At 54.0% G+C, this 17,162-nt stretch overlaps 1 protein-coding gene across 1 annotated transcript; it reads left to right on the top strand.

Annotated features, from left to right (window-relative positions):
• The first annotated feature begins 54 nt into the window (after window positions 1–54).
• On the top strand, window positions 55–4,330 carry TMEM42 (transmembrane protein 42). The gene is made up of 3 exons (XM_072786563.1): window positions 55–282; window positions 2,433–2,579; window positions 3,259–4,330. The coding sequence occupies exons 1-3, from the start codon at window positions 91–93 to the stop codon at window positions 3,397–3,399; spliced, it is 480 nt and encodes a 159-aa protein (XP_072642664.1). The 5' UTR covers window positions 55–90; the 3' UTR covers window positions 3,400–4,330.
• The last annotated feature ends 12,832 nt before the right edge of the window (window positions 4,331–17,162 follow it).

The following is a 17,162-nucleotide window of genomic DNA, read 5'->3' as shown; positions in this document are numbered from 1 at the left end:
CGTCACGTGAGGCCGCCGCCCAATCGCGGCGCGCGCTCTGCCCTGCTGGTGGCGGGGGCGCCGGGCCCTGGAGAGACGGCGGCGGGCGCTATGGCCGAGAGGCCGCAGCCCCCGGGCGGTGCCGTGTGCCCCGCCGCCTACCCCGACGCCGCCGCGGAGTTCCCCCCGCACCTCCAGGCCGGCGCGATGCGGCGCCGCTTCTGGGGCGTGTTCAACTGCATGTGCGCCGGCGCGTTCGGGGCGCTGGCCGCCGCCTCCGCCAAGCTGGCCTTCGGCAGCGAGGTCGAGCCCGGGGCGCCGCTGCGGCCAGCGGGCGGGGGCGGGGGCGGGGGGGGCGGAGGGGCGCTGCGGGGCGGGGACGGGGGCGGGGGCGGGGACGCAGGGCGAAGCCTCACGCCCGCAGGTCTGGTCGCCCCGGCCGCCGCGGTCGGCAGAGGCGGGCGGGCGTCCCTCCCGTGTAAGGCCCGCGACTCGTCGCCCAGTGTAGGCGGTAGGAGACCGAGCCTCCTCCGACCGGGGCCTGCCGTCCGCCGTCGCGTCTGTCCTCCGTGGGGCTGGTCCGCCCCCCTACACCCACCCTGCCTCTCGCCCTAAGCCCTTAGGCCCCAACCTTGCCCTCCACGTGACTCCAGGTGGGAAGCCTGGTGCCCATCTCTGCCCCCTAATTAACGAGGGTTTTGAGCGGCTGCCGGATCGTGGGTGCTTCGGGGCACAGAGGCGGAAGAGAGGACGGGAAGCTCAGTGGGCATCTCCCCCGCCTCCCACCTGCATCCTGCTGAGGACTGAGCTGCCGCCCCGCGCCTGCCCCTCTCCTCGCCAGTCCTAGGCCCGCGTCCGCACCTGCGCCCCGGGTTAGGTTTGACCTGGACCGTGGACAGACTGGGTCTTTGGGGGTCGCCTATTTAGGGCTGATCCAATGAGGACCACCTTGCTTGACCTTAGTGTCCTGTTGGGTATAAACTCTTCAAGTGGTCCAAAGGAAGATGAGAGACTGAACCATGAGGTTTCCTAGTCTTCTTTTGTGCACCAGGCCTTCCTGACTATATAAGCAGGCTGCCATCGGTGCATGCAATGCCTTCGTGAAAATTCTACAAAGACACCCTTTAAGACACTACTCAACAGTTACGAGAAATGAGTATGAGGGGGCTCCTGGTTGGCTCAGTCAGAGCATGCACCTCTTGGTCTCAGGGTTGTGACTTTGAGCCCCACGTTGGGTGTAGAGATTACTTTAAAAATAAAATATTTTATTTATTCATGAGAGCCACAGAGGGAGAGAAAGAGAGGCAGAGACATAGGCAGAGGGAAAACAGGCTCCTGTGGGTCGATCCCAGGACCTGGGGATTGCGTCCTGAGTGGAAAGCAGACGCTCAACTCAACCACTGAGCCACCCAGGTGTCCCTAAAATAAATTTTTTTTTTTAAAGAGTATGATATTTAGATGACCCCGAAGAAGGCAGCTATGTCTGCAGGCAGTTTTCTAATTCAAAACCAAGTAAGGGGTCTGCATATTCTTTGTGCAGGAGGCTTAAGATCCTCTTCTCTCCAGGCTTTCACTTTAAAAAAAAAGAAAAAAAGGAAAAAGGCTGCAAGTACTCTAAGTGACATCTGGGATCACTAGCCAAGTAGAGGGTGTTTTCCCTAAGCAGTGCTGTGTCCTGGTTGAAAGCGTGGAGCCACTGCCTGGGTTTGAATCCTCATGGCTCCCACCAGCTTTAGGCAAGTTACTAATGTCTTAGGTTCTTTTCTCTGTAAAGTGGAGTTAAGGGAATAAATGAAAATGCACTTAAAACACTTGGCACAGCACCTGGCACAGAGTTAAAGTTCAAGAATGCCTAGCAGTGGGCAGCCCCGGGGTGCTCAACGGTTTAACGCCACCTTCAGCCCAGGGCGTGATCCTGGAGACCCCAGATCAAGTCCCACATCAGGCTCCCTGCATGGAGCCTGCTGCTTCTCCCTCTGCCTGTATCTCTGCCTCTCTCTCTCTCTAATGAATAAATAAAATCTTAAAAAAAAAAAAAAGAAACAGAATGCCTAGTGGGACTGGCCTGAGTGTCCTGTAGCCTGCACAGAATGGGGGAAGCACGGCCGGTTATGCTTTACCCCATCCCCGGAAGTGAGGGCTCCCCACTTGGTTTACTTATGCTACGTACCAGCAACTGCTTGGCCCTCTGGCACTGATCTTTGACACCAGGGAGTGGTACTCAGAACACAGTACTGGTTACGGATTAGCTTTCCACTCTGCCCAAGGGCACATGGCCACCTAAGTCTCAGTTTATTTCTGCTGTAAAAAGATGTGCGGAGCACAGAATTAAGTGAAGTCCTGTGCAGGAAAGCTCTGAGGCCCGCCCACCCAGGCTGTGGTGGGATCCGGCTGCTGCTGATCGGGCCCCTCGGTGTGCTGGGAGGGGGCTGCAGCGACACTTTCTTCTGCAGGTGAACGTGGCCTTCCGCATCTTAGGCATTATTGTGATGGCGACCACCAATTCTCTCATGTGGACGTTCTTTAGCCGCGGCCTCAGTTTCTCCATGTCTTCGGCCATTGCATCTGTCACGGTGACTTTTTCAAACATCCTCAGCTCGGTGAGTAACCTGAGGGTGCGGTCCCCTGTCCCACACCTGGGTCCTGGGGGGAGGGCGGCTCTGGGTGAGTTAGGGAGCTCCCGCCCTCCCAGACAGGACTAAAGGCAGGAACTGAAGCAGAGATTGGGCTGTAGCTTGACCCCCGCAGGCTGCTCCTCTAATCTCAAGCCAGCTGGGAATGACCTCCGGCTGTAAAAAAGCCTGCGTGCTTGCTGCCCTTCCAGGGTGCAGCTCTCATCCTGTGGTCTCTGCAGCCTCCGTGCAAGCTGACTCCTAGGGGTCTGTGACCTTGAGCATGAGACATGGAGGGTGGACGCCCTTTCCTCTGATAGCCTGATGTCAGCCCTGCCTTTGAGGGAGGGAGGACTTGGCAGGCCGCTTTGGGTCAGCCAACACCAGGCACCAGCTGTGGGCTGGGCTTGAGCACCCGGCCTCTGCTACTCTTCCCTGTGCCCTTTGCTTGGGGCCAGGGCTATGAGGAAGCCCCCCCACACACACACACGTAAGTCGTAAATGAATAGTGACTTGCGGAAGGTGACAGCTGGGTTTCCAGCTCCAGACCTTTCCCCCTGCCCCAGGATGGCAGGCAGCCCCCGGGGGAGTGAGGAGGTGCCTACTCGCTGAGGTCGAGTCCGGCGGGCACGTGTCTGCGTGGCCTCACAGTGGTCTCTGTCCACAGGCCTTCCTGGGCTTTGTGTTGTATGGAGAGTGCCAGAAGGTCCTGTGGTGGGGAGGCGTGTTCCTCATCCTCTGCGGCCTCAGCCTGATCCACAGGAAGCTGCCACCCAGTGAGAAGGCCCCTGCACACAAGCAGCAGTAGCAACAGGGGCCCAACGACCCAACGGGAGAGTGTGGCCAGGTGCGTGGGGACTGCTTCCCAGGTGGTCTGGGTGCAGCCTCCTGACCATCGGCCAGAGGGAGATGCTCCTGAGGGAAACGGGCCTCTGACCTTGAGGGCGGCCAGCCATGGCTTCTGGGAGGAGAAAGGACAAGCGTGGTCAAGTCCTGCCTGAGGCCTTCTCGAGACACCTGCATGGTGCTTTGGATCCTCACACCCTGGGCCTGCCCGGTGGCCCTTGGCAGACGCTGGAGACCCTGGGCCTGGCATGCTGGGTGCGTAGACTGGAGACCACACTACCTGTAGTCCTGTGGCCGAACAAAGGCCAGTCATGGGACATTGGGATCAGCTCTCAGTGGAGCCTTCTGACAACTCCTGACACCGATGTACAGGATACCTGTGTCTTGCTTCTGCAGTTTGGCAAGGGAAGGGAAACTGGATTAATAAATCCTTTTTTTTTCTTCTTTTTTTAAAATAGCAGGTACAGCATCTTAATGCTTCCCTACTTTTTTTTCTTTTCCTTTCCTAATTTTTTGGAGTGAGAGGGAGCAGCCCAAGTGAGCTGTAGTTCTTGGAATGGAGTTAATAGCTGCCCTCACCCCTTCCCGCTCCCCAGACCTGGGGCTCAGCTGCTCTCTTACCTGCCGAGCTCCAGCACACGGTTCTGTCCTGATGGCACCCAGGCTGGCGCTCTTCAGATTCAGCAGGGTCTGTCCATTTTCTTGGTACTCGAGGAGGAGAGCTTGACCTCACTGTGGGGACCTAGTTTTGTTTTACTCTTGAGGAAAGGAAAGCGGCCCAGGCTGCTCCCACCCCCTCATTTCCCCTGGAGGCCTGTCTGCCCGTGGGTTTTCTCAGATCTCTGTGACTTTTTTGTATCTTACACAGTGTGAATGTAATTCCTAGTTCAAAATGGTCTGTGTGCTGCCTGCCTGTTCCCTTGTGTGGAGCTTCAAGTGTGATGCTCACCTCCAGTTCTCTGAGGGGAGGGTGGGGGGCTCCCCTGGGTGTCTCGGTACCCGCTCAGCTCTCCCAAGGCTGACCGCCTCTGTGTCTTCTTCAGACATTCTATGCAATTGGGGAGAACTTGGCAACCAGTAGGCAATGGAGCGGATGGTTGGGGCCGGGGGGGGGGGGGGGGGCGGGCAAGGGCCATGTCCAGGGTGGCCCCTCCTCCCTGCCCAAATAGCACCTGCACTGCCCTCCTCTGTTACTCATGGCACAGCTGACAGATGAGCTTCTGAAAACTGTTCCATGGCTCCTACTGATTGGGATCTGGCCTTAGCTCACCTCCCCAGTTTCTCTCTTACTGCCTCCTTAATAGCCCCTCATCCACCATGCTAGAGTTACCCCAAACACCTGCATCTTAATAGTTCTCAAGTCTAGTATATCCAGTCCTGCCTCTGTGCTTGGTGTTTTTTGCAAGAATAGGAAAGCCCATCCTAAAATTCATGAGAACCCTCAAGGGTTTCTCCACCCTGGACACTCAAAGGGCCCCTGAAGAGCCATAACAGTCTTTAGAAAGAACAATGTCAGAGGACTTACACATCCTGAGTCCAAAACTTACTGCAAAGCTACATAGTGAAAACAGTATATAGTACAGGCCTAGAGATATGAACCAGTGGTACGGCATAGAGAACCTAAGCCCTTTGAGAAGGGTGTCAAGACCATTCAGCAGGAAAGGGCAGTTCTTTTCAACAGTTGGTGCCGGAGAAACTGGATATATGTATCCAAAAGAATGAAGTTGGACCCTCACCTTTCACCATATAGAAAACAAACTTGGGACACCTGGGTGGCTCACTGGTTGAGTGTCTGCCTTCAGTTCAGGGCGTGATGCCGGGGTCCAGGGATCAAGTCGCACATCGGGCTCCGTGAGGGGAGCCTGCTTCTCCCTCTGCCTGGGTCTCTGCCTTTCTCCTTCTGTGTCTCTCATGAATAAATAAATAAAATCTTAAAAAAAAAAAACCTCAAAATCAGAGACCTAAAATTATAAGAACTGAAACTATGAGCTCTTAGAAGAAAACAGAGTAAAAGCTTCACAACATTGAATTTGGCAATGAGTTTTTGACATCTAAAGCTCAGGCAGCAAAAGAGAAATAAATCGGATCTTATCAAAATTAAGAATTTTTGTGAATCAAAGGACACCATCAAGAGAGTACGGAACGCCTGGGTGGCTCAGTGGTTGAGCATCTGCCTTTAGCTCAGGGCATGATCCTGTGGTCCCGGGTTGGAGTCCCAGGTCAGGCTCCCTGCATGGAGCCTGCTTCTCTCTCTGTCTATGTCTCTGCCTCTGTCTCATGAATAAGTAAATAAAATCTTAAAAAAAAAAAAAAGTACCATAACCTAAGAATTGGAGATATTTGCAAATCATATATCTGAAAAAGGATTAATATCCAGAATATATAAAGAATTTCTACAATTCAACAACAAAAAATTCAACTTAAAAACAGGAAAAGGACACGAAAAGACATTTCTCTGAAGAAGATATACAATGGCCAGTAAGTATGTGAAAGATGCTCAGCATCACTCGTCATTAGGGAAATGCAAATCTAAACCACAGTGATGGGCGCCTGGTAGCTCAGTCGGTGAAGCGTATGCCTTCAGTTAAGGTCATGACCTTGGGATCCTAGGATCCAGCCCCACTTGGGCTCTCTGCTCAGCAGGGAGCCTGCTTCTCTCTCTACTTCTGCTGCTTCCCCTGCATGTGCTCTCTCTGTGTCAAATAAATAAATAAAATATTTTTTAAAAAGCTCCATGAGCTCCACAACAAGATAGCACCTCAAACCTATTAGGATGGTTACTATAAAAACAACAATGCAAAACAAACCACAGAAAATGACAAGTATTGGTGAGAATGGAGAAACTGGAACCCTTGTGCATTGCTGGTTGGAGTGTAAAATGGTACAGCCACTGGAGAAGATAGTTTGGCAGTTTCACAAAAAGCTGAATAATTCTATGATTCTAGCAATTCCTGCTCTAGGTATATACCCCAAAGAATTGAAAGCAGAGACTCAAACAGATACTTGGATACCAGTGTTCATAGCAACATTATTTACAATAACCAGAAGGTGGAAACAAATGTCCCAACAGCAGAAGGATGGATAAACAAAATGTAGCATATACATACAACAGATTATTCAGCCTTAAAAAGGAATGAAGATCTAACACACAGGCTACAAACAAAGATGAATCTTTTTTTATTTTTTTAAAGATTTTATTTCTTAGAAAGCGAGCACAGAGGGAGAAGCAGACCGAGCAGAGCTCCATGCAGGGCTCGATCTCAGGCCCCTGAGACTGAGACCTGCGCTGAAGGCAGATGCTTAACTGACTGGGCCACCCAGGCACCCCAAGAAAGAGGAACCTTGAAAACATTTTGCTTGGGGATCCCTGGGTGGCTCAGCGGTTTAGCGCCTGCCTTTGGCCTAGGGCATCCTCCTGGAGTCCTGGGATCGAGTCCCACATCTGGCTCCCTGCATGGAGCCTGCTTCTCCCTCTGCCTGTGTCTGCCTCTCCTGAATAAATAAAATCTTAAAAAAAAAAAAAATAAAACCGGTCAATTTTATGTCATGTGTATTCGTCCACAATTGAAAACAAAACAAAACAGAAAGGAGAGAATGGCAGGAAGAAGGATTGGACACAGTTAGTGGTGAAGACTCCTGCCATGAGTTTTTCTGTGAAGGGGCAATGGGTGGCAGAGAAGACAGGGACAAGAGAGGGCGTTTTGTTTTGTTTTATTTTGGGTTGTGAGAGGAGAAATAGCATATTTATGTAGGCTAACGGCAGTGAACTATCAGCAGAGATACAGAAGGTGCAAGGAAGGGGACTGTTTTGAGCACTGAGCATAAGCTGGAGCCCCTGAGCCACAGTCTGGTGCACAAGGGAGGGTCGGCTTTAGCCGGGGATGCAGACATCTAACTCTCACAGAGGTGAGGAGGTCCGTGTGTGCGCAGAGCCAGGTAAGGCAGCTGGATGTGGTGGGAGGGACTCGTAGAAGTTCTTTTCTCAACGTTCCTCAGACTTTAAATCATGAAGAAAAGACAGTACACCTCAAAAGAAAATTGGGCAAAGCACACGAGTCGATCATTCATAGACAAAGAGGAAGCTCGAACAGCTCATGAACATTCAAAAAACTTCAGTTTCACTGTGATAGGGAAATGCGTATTAAGACCACAGTGAGGAGAGAAGCAGCAGGCCTGCCAAAGGCTGAAAATACTTGCACAACATCTGTCCAAAGAACGCGTCTCCAGAAGATGTCCCACCAGTGTTGGGGTGTTGGTGGGAGCAGGTTGGTGCTGCTGGGCTTGCCCAGGTGACATCACGGCTTGCCTTGCGGTGGCCTGGTGTGCTGTGCTGCTGATGCTGCATTCGCTTGAGCAGCACTGCTTTTGTTTTCCCAGCACCTTTAGGGTGTCAGGACATTCCAAGGACCCAGGCCATGGTGGGTGGTGTGGTTAAAGGTTCACAGAAGAGAGATCGTGCAATTCACAATGTTGAGGCAACTGGTTGGCACTTAGAGCAAAATAAAGGCGTGACATGGGTCACTACGTCATGCCTTTTGTACCCAATAAATTCCAGAAAGAGCAGAGATGAAACTGTAAGGCAGAAAAGAAAATGGTGGCAGTGTGAAAAATAATCTTGGAGTGAAGATATTTCCCCTAGAAACAAAGGAAAAGATAGAAAAATTGACTACATAGAAGTTAAAAAATGTGTAGCAGGACTCAGAGGGAATGAATAAGCAGAAGCTGTTCTGAAGTATAAAATGAGTTCCTGTGGGTCGGAAGAAAATGACCCACATCCCAAAAGATGAGTGGACAGTATTAGGTAGCTGAGAGTAGTCTAGGAAATTATACTCAGTCTTCCTTGTAATGGGGGATGATAATGAAATAAAATCAAAACAGCAATGAGATTGCCCCCCTTTTTTTTATTCTTATCAGACTCGCCATGATGAAAAGTTTAGTAAGCAGGGTTTTGTTGGCTGGTTGGCTGGTTTTTAAAGACATCTTCCCATCTTTCTATATGAGTCACTGATGCAGTCTCTGGAAGGCTCTTTGGCAACATTTACTGAAACTCAAGATGCACATACCTTGTGACACAGCAGCTCGACTTTGGAAGATGTGTGTTCCAAATATCGTCACCCACAAATGCAAAGACATCGGTGCAAGGAAGTTTTGTAGCATACAAGAAGAAGATTTGGAACAATCTCCACGCCCACTCAGAGGCAGTAGTGACCATTGAAAGGAAGAGAACTACTAGGGTGGTTAAGAAATAAATTCCAGGGTATGTTTTAGAGGGGGGAAAAGAAAAGAGCCAGGTACAGAATCAGTATGTTGAGAAAGCTCCGTGAGTAAGTAAATATGGTAGAGAAAACTGGAAAGATGCTTCATAGTCGTTGTCTCTGGAGAGAGGGTCTGAGGGTCTGGGGTGGGAGAGTCATAATTTTTACAGTGGGTATTTATTACTTTCCATCCCGTTTAGAATCTTACTGGTTTCCTAAATAAGAGAAGTCACGTCTTTCATCCATTCTGGAAAGTTCTTAGCATCATCACTTTGATGCAACTGTTCCCTTATGCTTGATTTTCTCCTCCCAGAAGTCCTATTATATGTATTTTGGGCTTTTTTTTTTTTTAAGATTTTATTTATTCATGAGAGACACAGAGCACGAGAGAGAGAGGCAGAGACACAGGCAGAGGGAGAGAAGCAGGCTCCATGCAGGGAGCCTGACGTGGGACTCGATCCCGGGTCTCCAGGATCACACCCTGGGCTGAAGGCGGTGCTAAACCGCTGAGCCACCTGGGCTGCCCTATTTTGAGCTTTTTCATCCAAGTCCGCATGTCTCAGTAGGACCGTATACACAGGTGACAGCCTGCGGTATTGGTCTCCGTGATGGCCTCTATGGGGACTGGTTCAAACCAAGTTGGCCTCGTTAGCCGTGAGGATCTGTCTTGAAAGCCGGGTGGCTTCCTCAAGTTTCTGTATGAACCTTTTCCCGCCAGGCCCAAGGCGTCAATGGAGACACAGTATAATCTGGCCAGAAAATTGAAGCTGATCTGAAAGCCTGCCAGGGCCGAGCGGGTGTCACGGGAGGCAGGGGCACACACCAGAGGTACCATCCACGTGGTCCTCTGGACACAGAGTTTGTAGTGTCCGGGCAGCCAAGCAGGACCTGCACCGGGCAGGATAGGCCGACACTGTGTGGCCGCCCGCCGTGAAGCCCCCTGCCCTGGAGAACTCAGTCCAGACCCAGGACTTCAGGGCAGATGCTGCGGATGTGGTTTACACAATCTCTCACTGTTTGTGCCGCTCATTTACCCAGTGAGCTGCCTGGAAAGGATCGACCCCTTTTGGGGGGACAGCTGCATTAATGAGCCGATGGTCTTCCCAACGTGTGCGGACCAGGAGGAAGATGAGGGGGAGAGGGGCAGGCTGTCAGTGTGCTGTGGCGAACTGCGAGGACTCTGGAAAGCCGGTGGTACCCTGACATCCCTCCGGGGTCCCGAGTGGCCTGAGCTGGCAGGAGCATGTGGGCCCCCGCGATGGGCCTCCCCAGCCCGCAGCTTTGGGCTGGAACCACAAATGAGGAACACAGCCTCGGCGTCAGAAACTCGCTGGATTTCACATGGTCTCAGCGGAGCACAGGCTCCTTCCTGTGGGCATGTGTTCGTGACCCGGCAGGGCCAGCCTGGGATGTCGTCATAGTTCAGGGGCTGCACGGAGGGGTGTCCTCAATCAGCCCAGGTCCTGTGTGCTGAGCCCGAGCTGTGCTGCTGACAGGTCTGCAGGTTCTTGTCACCGACGTCCTGAGAGAGGAGCACGCCGTTTCTCACCTCGCTGCGGTGTTCCAGGCAACCAAAGGTGTGCCAAGGGCAGGTGCTTTACCTGCGGCTGCTGCTCGATCCGGGCCCGTGGGCCTGGGCCCACCTGGAGCCCCGCTCGTGGGGGTCTGCGGGGGTGGCCGGTGCGCAGAGCACGCGGGTTCCGATCGGCCCTTCCAGAGCAGCCAGAGTCAGGGGTGCCCTCGCCTCCTTGATCCTGTCTCCCCACCTGGAATGTAGGAATGATGTGGGGACAGTGAGGATGGAGTGGGGGATCGAGGGACGAGGCGGGGCCCGGCCCACGGGGTGGGAGGCCCTCCATCCTCAAATGCCCGGGTTCCTTAGCCAGGAGCAGGGCTGGGCTGGGAGGGGACAGAGCAGGGAGAGGAGACAGCGGGGCGGGGGGGGCCCTCTGCCTGAGGCGGGCTGCCGCCGCAGCTGTGTGGGGTGGAGGCAAGCCAGCCACGGGGGAAAAGTACCACATTTGGGGCGCAAAGATCATAGGACATGGCTCATCCGCTGCTCATGGGGAGGTAAACACATGGGTGCAAGTGCAATCAGGGGACCAGACAGAAAATCTATTAGCTCTCATGACAGGTAGTGGGTAAGGGGAGGGGGGCGGTCTTGCTGCTTTAATGTTGTTTTCGAGTTTTCTTTTTATATATTTTATTTATTTATTCATGAGAGACAAAGAGAGAGAGGCAGAAACACAGGCAGAGGGAGAAGCAGGCTCCCTGTGGCGAGCCTGATGTGGGACTCGATCCCGGATCTCCAGGATCATGCCCTGGGCCGAAGGCGACGCTTAACCACTGAGCCACCCAGGCATCCCAGAACCAATGGTTTTATTTTTTTATTTTTTATTTTTTATTTTTTTATTTTTTTTTAGAACCAATGGTTTTAAACAGGGACTCCGAGGGGCGCTGGGTGGCTCAGTCGGTTAAGCCTCTCCCTTCGGCTCAGGTCATGATCCCAGGGTCCTGGGATCGAGCCCTATGTAGGGCTCTCCACTCAGTGGGGAGCCTGCTTCTCCCTCTGCACCCCCACCTTACTCATGTTCTCTCTTTCTCTCTCAAATAAATAAGTAAAACCCTTAAAAATTTGAAAAATAAGAAATAAATATAAAGGGCCTCTAAGCGCTGGCAGGGTTGGCAGTGGCGTCTGCTGGTGGGAGAAACAGGTGAAGCTGGTTGCGCCGGATTGCCTGGAGGACATCACAAGGCAGATGGGGACATGTGACATGCGTGGAGTCCTGCTTCCCTTGTGGGGGGACCAAGGAGGGCATGGAGAACAGGGGGACAGGAGGTCTGGAGGCCCTGGAGCAGGAGGCAGCTGGCAGGGGAAAGGCTGCAGGGCTCTGGGGCTGGGCCCGGGGCCCCAGGAGCCAGGGGGCAGGTGAGGAGCCACACGATGCTGATGCTGCCTTGTACTCACCCCTAGCGGCTCGGTGCGTTTCAGGCTCTTTACCTGAGCTGGGCTCTGAACCACAGCACTGTGCCGGGTCACCCCGTCACCCCGTCACCCCATCAAAGTCATCAAGAAACACACGTTTGCCCATAATTGTTCTGAGCGCAGGTTTTCAAGTCGGATCTGAGTTCCAAACCCAGCCTCTCCTGGAGGCTTCCAGGCCCAGCCTCGGCCTCCGGGCTGCCAGTGGTCCCACGGTCCTCCTCCCACCTGCCGCTGGGGCCTCGGGCTGGGTGAGCGGACAGTCCGCCCGGGGTGCTCCTGGGTGCAGGACTGGGGGCCCTGTCCTCCCAGGAACTCCACTTGCCCAGAGCAGAAAGTTCTCAGGCAGCTGGGTCTCAGGTCCCCTCTCCGCTCTTACAGGTTATTGGAGACCCCGGTCAGCCGGTGGTTAGGACGTTTCTATCTGCAAATGGTTACCATTTCGGAAAGTTGAACTGAGAAGTTTAAAAAATATTTGTTTTATTCTGAATGAAGAATCCTACATTCTCCACACGTTACATAGATAACATATATTTTTTGGAAACCTATATTTTTGGAAACCTAAAATGTGGGGAAGAGAGTGCCATTGTTTTGCATTTCTGTAAATCTCAGTGTCTGCCTTAGTAGAAATCAGCCGGATTTCCCCAGTTGCTTCTGTATTCAATTGTTGAGATGCATTTTGTTGTTGTTGTTGTTGTTGTTGTTGTTGTTGTTGTTGAAATAGATTAAGAAAATCTGCCTTCAGCCAGATACATAGATGAAAAAGGCAGGCATATTTCCTTTTTTTGTTTAAGATTTTATTTTTAAAAATATTTTATTTATTTATTCATGAGAGGCACAGAGAGACAGAGAGAGGCAGAGACACAGGCAGAGGGAGAAGCAGGCTCCATGGAGGGAACCCGACATGGGACTCGATCCCGGGTCTCCAGGATCACGCCCTGGGCCGAAGCAGGCGCTGAACCGCTGAGCCACCCAGGGATCCCAATATTTCCATAGGCTCTTCAGATGATGGTGGATGTCCTTGTTTGAGTCTATACTTGTGCGCTACAAGTGGTAGTTTCTTCATGTTGACGGGAGTGTGGACTCTGAAACTGCATCACCGAGCTTGTCCTATATCCTATGAGGGGATCACAGCAGAGAGGCGAAGAGCGTCTTGGGATTATTGTGCAGATACTTGCTGACCTCTGGACTCCCAGGGGCTCCCAGCCACACTGAGAACGCTGTCCCAGGGCCCACCCAGACGGTAGCCGTATGGTCGTGTTTGCACGTGGGTGGTAGGCAGACGTGTGTTCATCGCTGGGTGAGTCTGAAATGCTCCCTGTGCTGGGCGGCTCTGAGCGTGTGCCTGGCACACAGGGGACACTCTGTGAATGGCGGGGGGCTCCTGATCCCTCGTGGCCCACCTGCTCATCCCAAGTTAGTGGCTGGTAGCATTACCACGGGGCCCCCACCCTGACCTCTGGGGTCCAGGCACAGAGCCCACCATGTCCATGGAAAGAAGTGCCTGCTTCTTCCCCTTTGCCCCCATGCTGGCACCTTCTGGCCTGGGAGAAAGAAAGAAACACTGAGGAAGCCTGGGCCATGGGCAGACAGAGCCGGCGACCGGAGGCCCTGGTGCTCAGGGGTGCAGGTGGACTTGAATGCACCTGGCCACTTCCTTTCAAGCTCTGTGATTCTGGGCAAGACTCTGACCCCTCCGGGTTTCCATCGTCTCATTGTCAGGGGTTATTATGAGGATTCAGTAGCACATAACCAGTACCCAGTGCAATGCTTGGCACGGCCAGGGCCTGCTGGAAGGCTGTTTGTTCCCAGGGGAGTCTTGCTGGTGTTGGGAGTTTGGGACGCAGTGGGCTGAGCCACTGCCCATTCAGGAGATGAGGAAACCAGCCCAGAGAGATGGGGCCGGGAGCCCAAGGCTGCACAGCAAGGTGGTGCAGTGCTCCCTCCTGACATCCACCAAGCTGTGAGCCAAGCAGGGGCAACCAGAACTCCCAGGTGTTGCGAGGGTCACATCCAAGTTTAGGTGATGAAAGATGAGGTCCCATGTTTGGGAATCTCAGAAACGCAGCTGGCTTTAGGAGGTCCTCTGCTGGAGGCCTGCAACCTTCCCCTCTCCGGCGCCCTGTTACTATTTCTCCTTCACCGCTAGAGATACGTGGCCCTCTGTGGGCCTGCTGGTCCACTAGGAATCCATGACTCCCGGGGGGGCTGCTGGCCGGGGCTGTCTAACTAGGGCTCCGACGTCGGGCAGTTAGAGTATTCATTACCTGCTGCTGTGCCACATATTACCCCACCACCACCATGCAGTGCTTTCAAACCACAACCGTGTGTCTGTGTCATCTGCAGCCAGGGCGGCCAGCTGGCATCACCCAGGGCAGAGGCCGCAGGCCCCTTGTAACCTCAGAGGTGACATCCCATCGCTTTTCCTCCATTCTTAATTTTATTTCTTAATATTTTATTTGTCAGAGAGAGAGAGAGAGTGAGAGAGAGAGAGAGAGCGCACAAGCAAGGGGAGCAGCAGGCAGAGGGAGAAGCAAGCTCCCTGCTAAGCAAGGAGCCTGATGCAGGACTTGATCCCAGGACCCCAAGATCATGACCTGAGCCCAAGGCAGCCGCTCAACCAACTGAGCCACCCAGGTGCCTCCTGCATTTTCTTTTTAGAAGCGAGTCACCAGGTCCGGCACACACTCTAGGAGAGGGGGTTCCACAAGGCACGAGGTGTGCATCACTGCCCAGCACACCTGGAAGAGGAATTTGCTTTGTTCCACAGGAATGAGAATCGTCCTTTGGGATTTTTGCAACTGTGAGTAGCCTTGGGGGCTCAGCATCACTCCACCCTCCCCTTCCTTTAATTACTCTATAGCCAGCATGGGTGGGCCCGAAGGCACGAGGCATGAATAGGCTGGGGCCACGAGGCAGGACAGGAGGACAGGACAGGAGGACACTGCAGCCCGGAGCAGAGAGGCGGCAGGGCCCAGCGCTAAGAGTCTCTATGTCCCTCTTCAGCCAGACCCTTCACCTCTTTTCCATGTATTTGCGTTCCTTCTGGCCGCTCCAGGGCCTGGGGGTGGCCTTTGTTCTCTCTGATGGGAGAGGTCGCTAGAGGCCCGGGCCACACTGTCTTTTGCGACTCCTTATAAATTAAAACTGAACAGCGTCCAAAACAGGCCTTGGAAATCGTAACATATTGTAAAGCCCCAATCTAACAAACTGCTATCTTTACTGTTCAGGATACAGGGGGTGTGACTGTCTTTCACCAGGCCTGATGGAGTTTGCAAAGAACCATCCTGTGCCGGCCAGGAGGGGGCGGGCTGGGGGTGGAACCCAGGCCACCGGTTCAGAGATTTGTGACAAGTGTCATCTTTATCCCATACCTGCCTCTACAGCCTTTTATAGAAATTACATCAAAAGTCTAAATTAGGGCCCTTTGCTAATTTATTTTTACATGATTTACAAGCGCTTGTTGTAAGTGCTTTAAAAGAGGAATTTAAGGGGCTTTGCCCTTTCTCTGGTTTCAATAAAGTGGAACGATTGTCCAGCTGGGGCTCGTCAGAGGTTGAGAGATGCAGGCCACTCCCAATTAATTCCAAAGCAGGAGATGCCCCAAACAGGCCTAAACATATCGTCTGCGAAACAACCCCAAAGGTAGGTGTTCTAACGCTCCCATTTCACAGAAGAGGAAACAGAAGCCCAGACAGGTGGGCATCCGTCCCAGGCCACATGGTGGGTAGGTGCCCTGGGCCCTCTGCGCTCCCTGCCTGTCTAGACAGGCCATGGCCTCCGTGTGTTCTGCTACGCACGAGGCGTGTGGCCGGGCCGGCCTGGCCTGGGCTGGCACCACCTTGTTCCACTGGGTGTGGACACGGATGCCTCCCCCTCCCCGCCTTCCCCGTGCCACGTGTGTGTCAGATGAACGTGCAGGACGCGCAGGGCGTGCTCGCTGGGAATTGGTCAGGGAGCTCCCAGAGGGGCAGGCCCGGACCTGCACCCCCATCCATGCCGGGGCAGCCCCGCAGCCCGTGCTGGGTGTTCTCCGGGCCCCTGACCACAGGTAGGCAGGACACCAGGGACGAGAGGGGAAAGGCCCCCTGGCCCTCGGTCGCTGCTCGCTCCCTGCCCCCCGCATCATTTCTTGGCCGAGAGCCTGGGGGAGCCCAGCACCCAGAGGCTACGATTCAGATGGTGACACGAGAACCTCAGCGAGGACGTGTGCCTGAGCGAGATGGGCGACACCAGAGACTCTGGGCTGGTAGGGGCAGCCCCCTCCCCCGCCTCCCTCTCCCAGGAATCTTCTAGCAGGAGCCCAGTTGCCAGACCCCCCCAGCCCCAAGACTCCACAGTGGGGACTCTCCAACCTTTCAGAAACTGGTCCGAGCCACAGGCAGGTGTCCATTGCTCCTGAAATCCAGTAATTTTCAAAACGTGGCCCTGGACCCTCTGCACTGGATTCAGCTGGGGGTGCGTGTAAAAGCAGTCCTGGACTGGCGCCCTGGCCCCTAGCTAGGGGTGCCCCTAGGGCCATCTACATTTAGGAGCCACACCTCCCTCTATAGCAAGGCCTCACTTGGGAACCACAGGGGACGGGGCCCTTGGCTGGTTTATGAATTTGCTGGATCTGCTGCGTCAGTTCTGTCTTCTCCACTCCAGCTCTCGAGGCCAAGCAAGTCCCAGGTCCCCCAAGACCCCTCTGTCCTCCCCATCCCCTGCTCCCCAGCAATCAAGCTGCCTTTGGGGCTTCCTGACCAAGGGGCACCTCACTTGGAGCCTCCGGCCCTCCCGCCTCACCCACCACCTCATCTTGCCAGCGCTGGTGGCCCCGAAACACCCCAGGCCTGGAGACAGGCTCCTGGCAGGGACACAGGCTGCCCCGGGTAGAGGCTGGCCCAGCTCGGGAGGGGTGGCTTCCCGGGCTCAGAAGCCTCGGGCAGGCCCAGGGGAGAGAGACCTTCCCTCGAGGGGAGTTGGTTCCCCGGGGGGGGGGGGGGGGGGGGCAGTCTTCGGGGAGGGGGTGCCTCCTCCTGGCAGCTCCTGGCGCTGAAAGCCCTGCTTTGTTAGCTGAAGCCTCTGCTTCTGGTTCGGCCCTCCGGAGACTTGCTCAAATGATCAATATGCTTTTAATTAAACTCTGACTGCTTCACGAGGACTGCGTGGTCCCCTGGGTCACGTTTTTCTTTCTGCGAACAGGCTTCTTAAAGAACCTCGAGCGGCGGATCTCGTGGGCCCTTGAGGAGCCATCTGATCCTCGGAACTTCCCAGGTCAAGGGCCTCTCCGGGGTCCGCTTCCTCACTGGGCCTTGGGCCGCACTCAGGACGCTGGCGGGGGGAGGGGATGGAGGGTCGGGGGAGCTTCTCAAAGGCTTTAACCCCAGGGACGAGCTTTGGCAGAGGCCTGGGTTGAGTGGGCGTTATTCTAGGTGTGATTGGCATGACATTCAAGGGCAGTGGCCTGGCTTTAGTCAAAATCCTGGGCACCTGGGTGGCTCAGAT

The sequence above is a fragment of the Canis lupus genome, chromosome 19 (genome assembly GCF_048164855.1).
Source record: "Canis lupus baileyi chromosome 19, mCanLup2.hap1, whole genome shotgun sequence".
NCBI classification, from domain to species: Eukaryota; Metazoa; Chordata; class Mammalia; order Carnivora; family Canidae; genus Canis; species Canis lupus.
This window is presented reverse-complemented; position numbering and strand designations above follow the sequence as displayed.

Bases quoted from the DNA above. Each gene is read 5' to 3' on its own strand.
- TMEM42 (XM_072786563.1), top strand. From the start codon at position 91: ATGGCCGAGAGGCCGCAGCCCCCGGGCGGTGCCGTGTGCCCCGCCGCC. The intron at 283-2,432 runs GTCGAGCCCGGG...TTTCTTCTGCAG, and splicing joins AGCTGGCCTTCGGCAGCGAG to GTGAACGTGGCCTTCCGCAT. The intron at 2,580-3,258 runs GTGAGTAACCTG...CTCTGTCCACAG, and splicing joins TTTCAAACATCCTCAGCTCG to GCCTTCCTGGGCTTTGTGTT.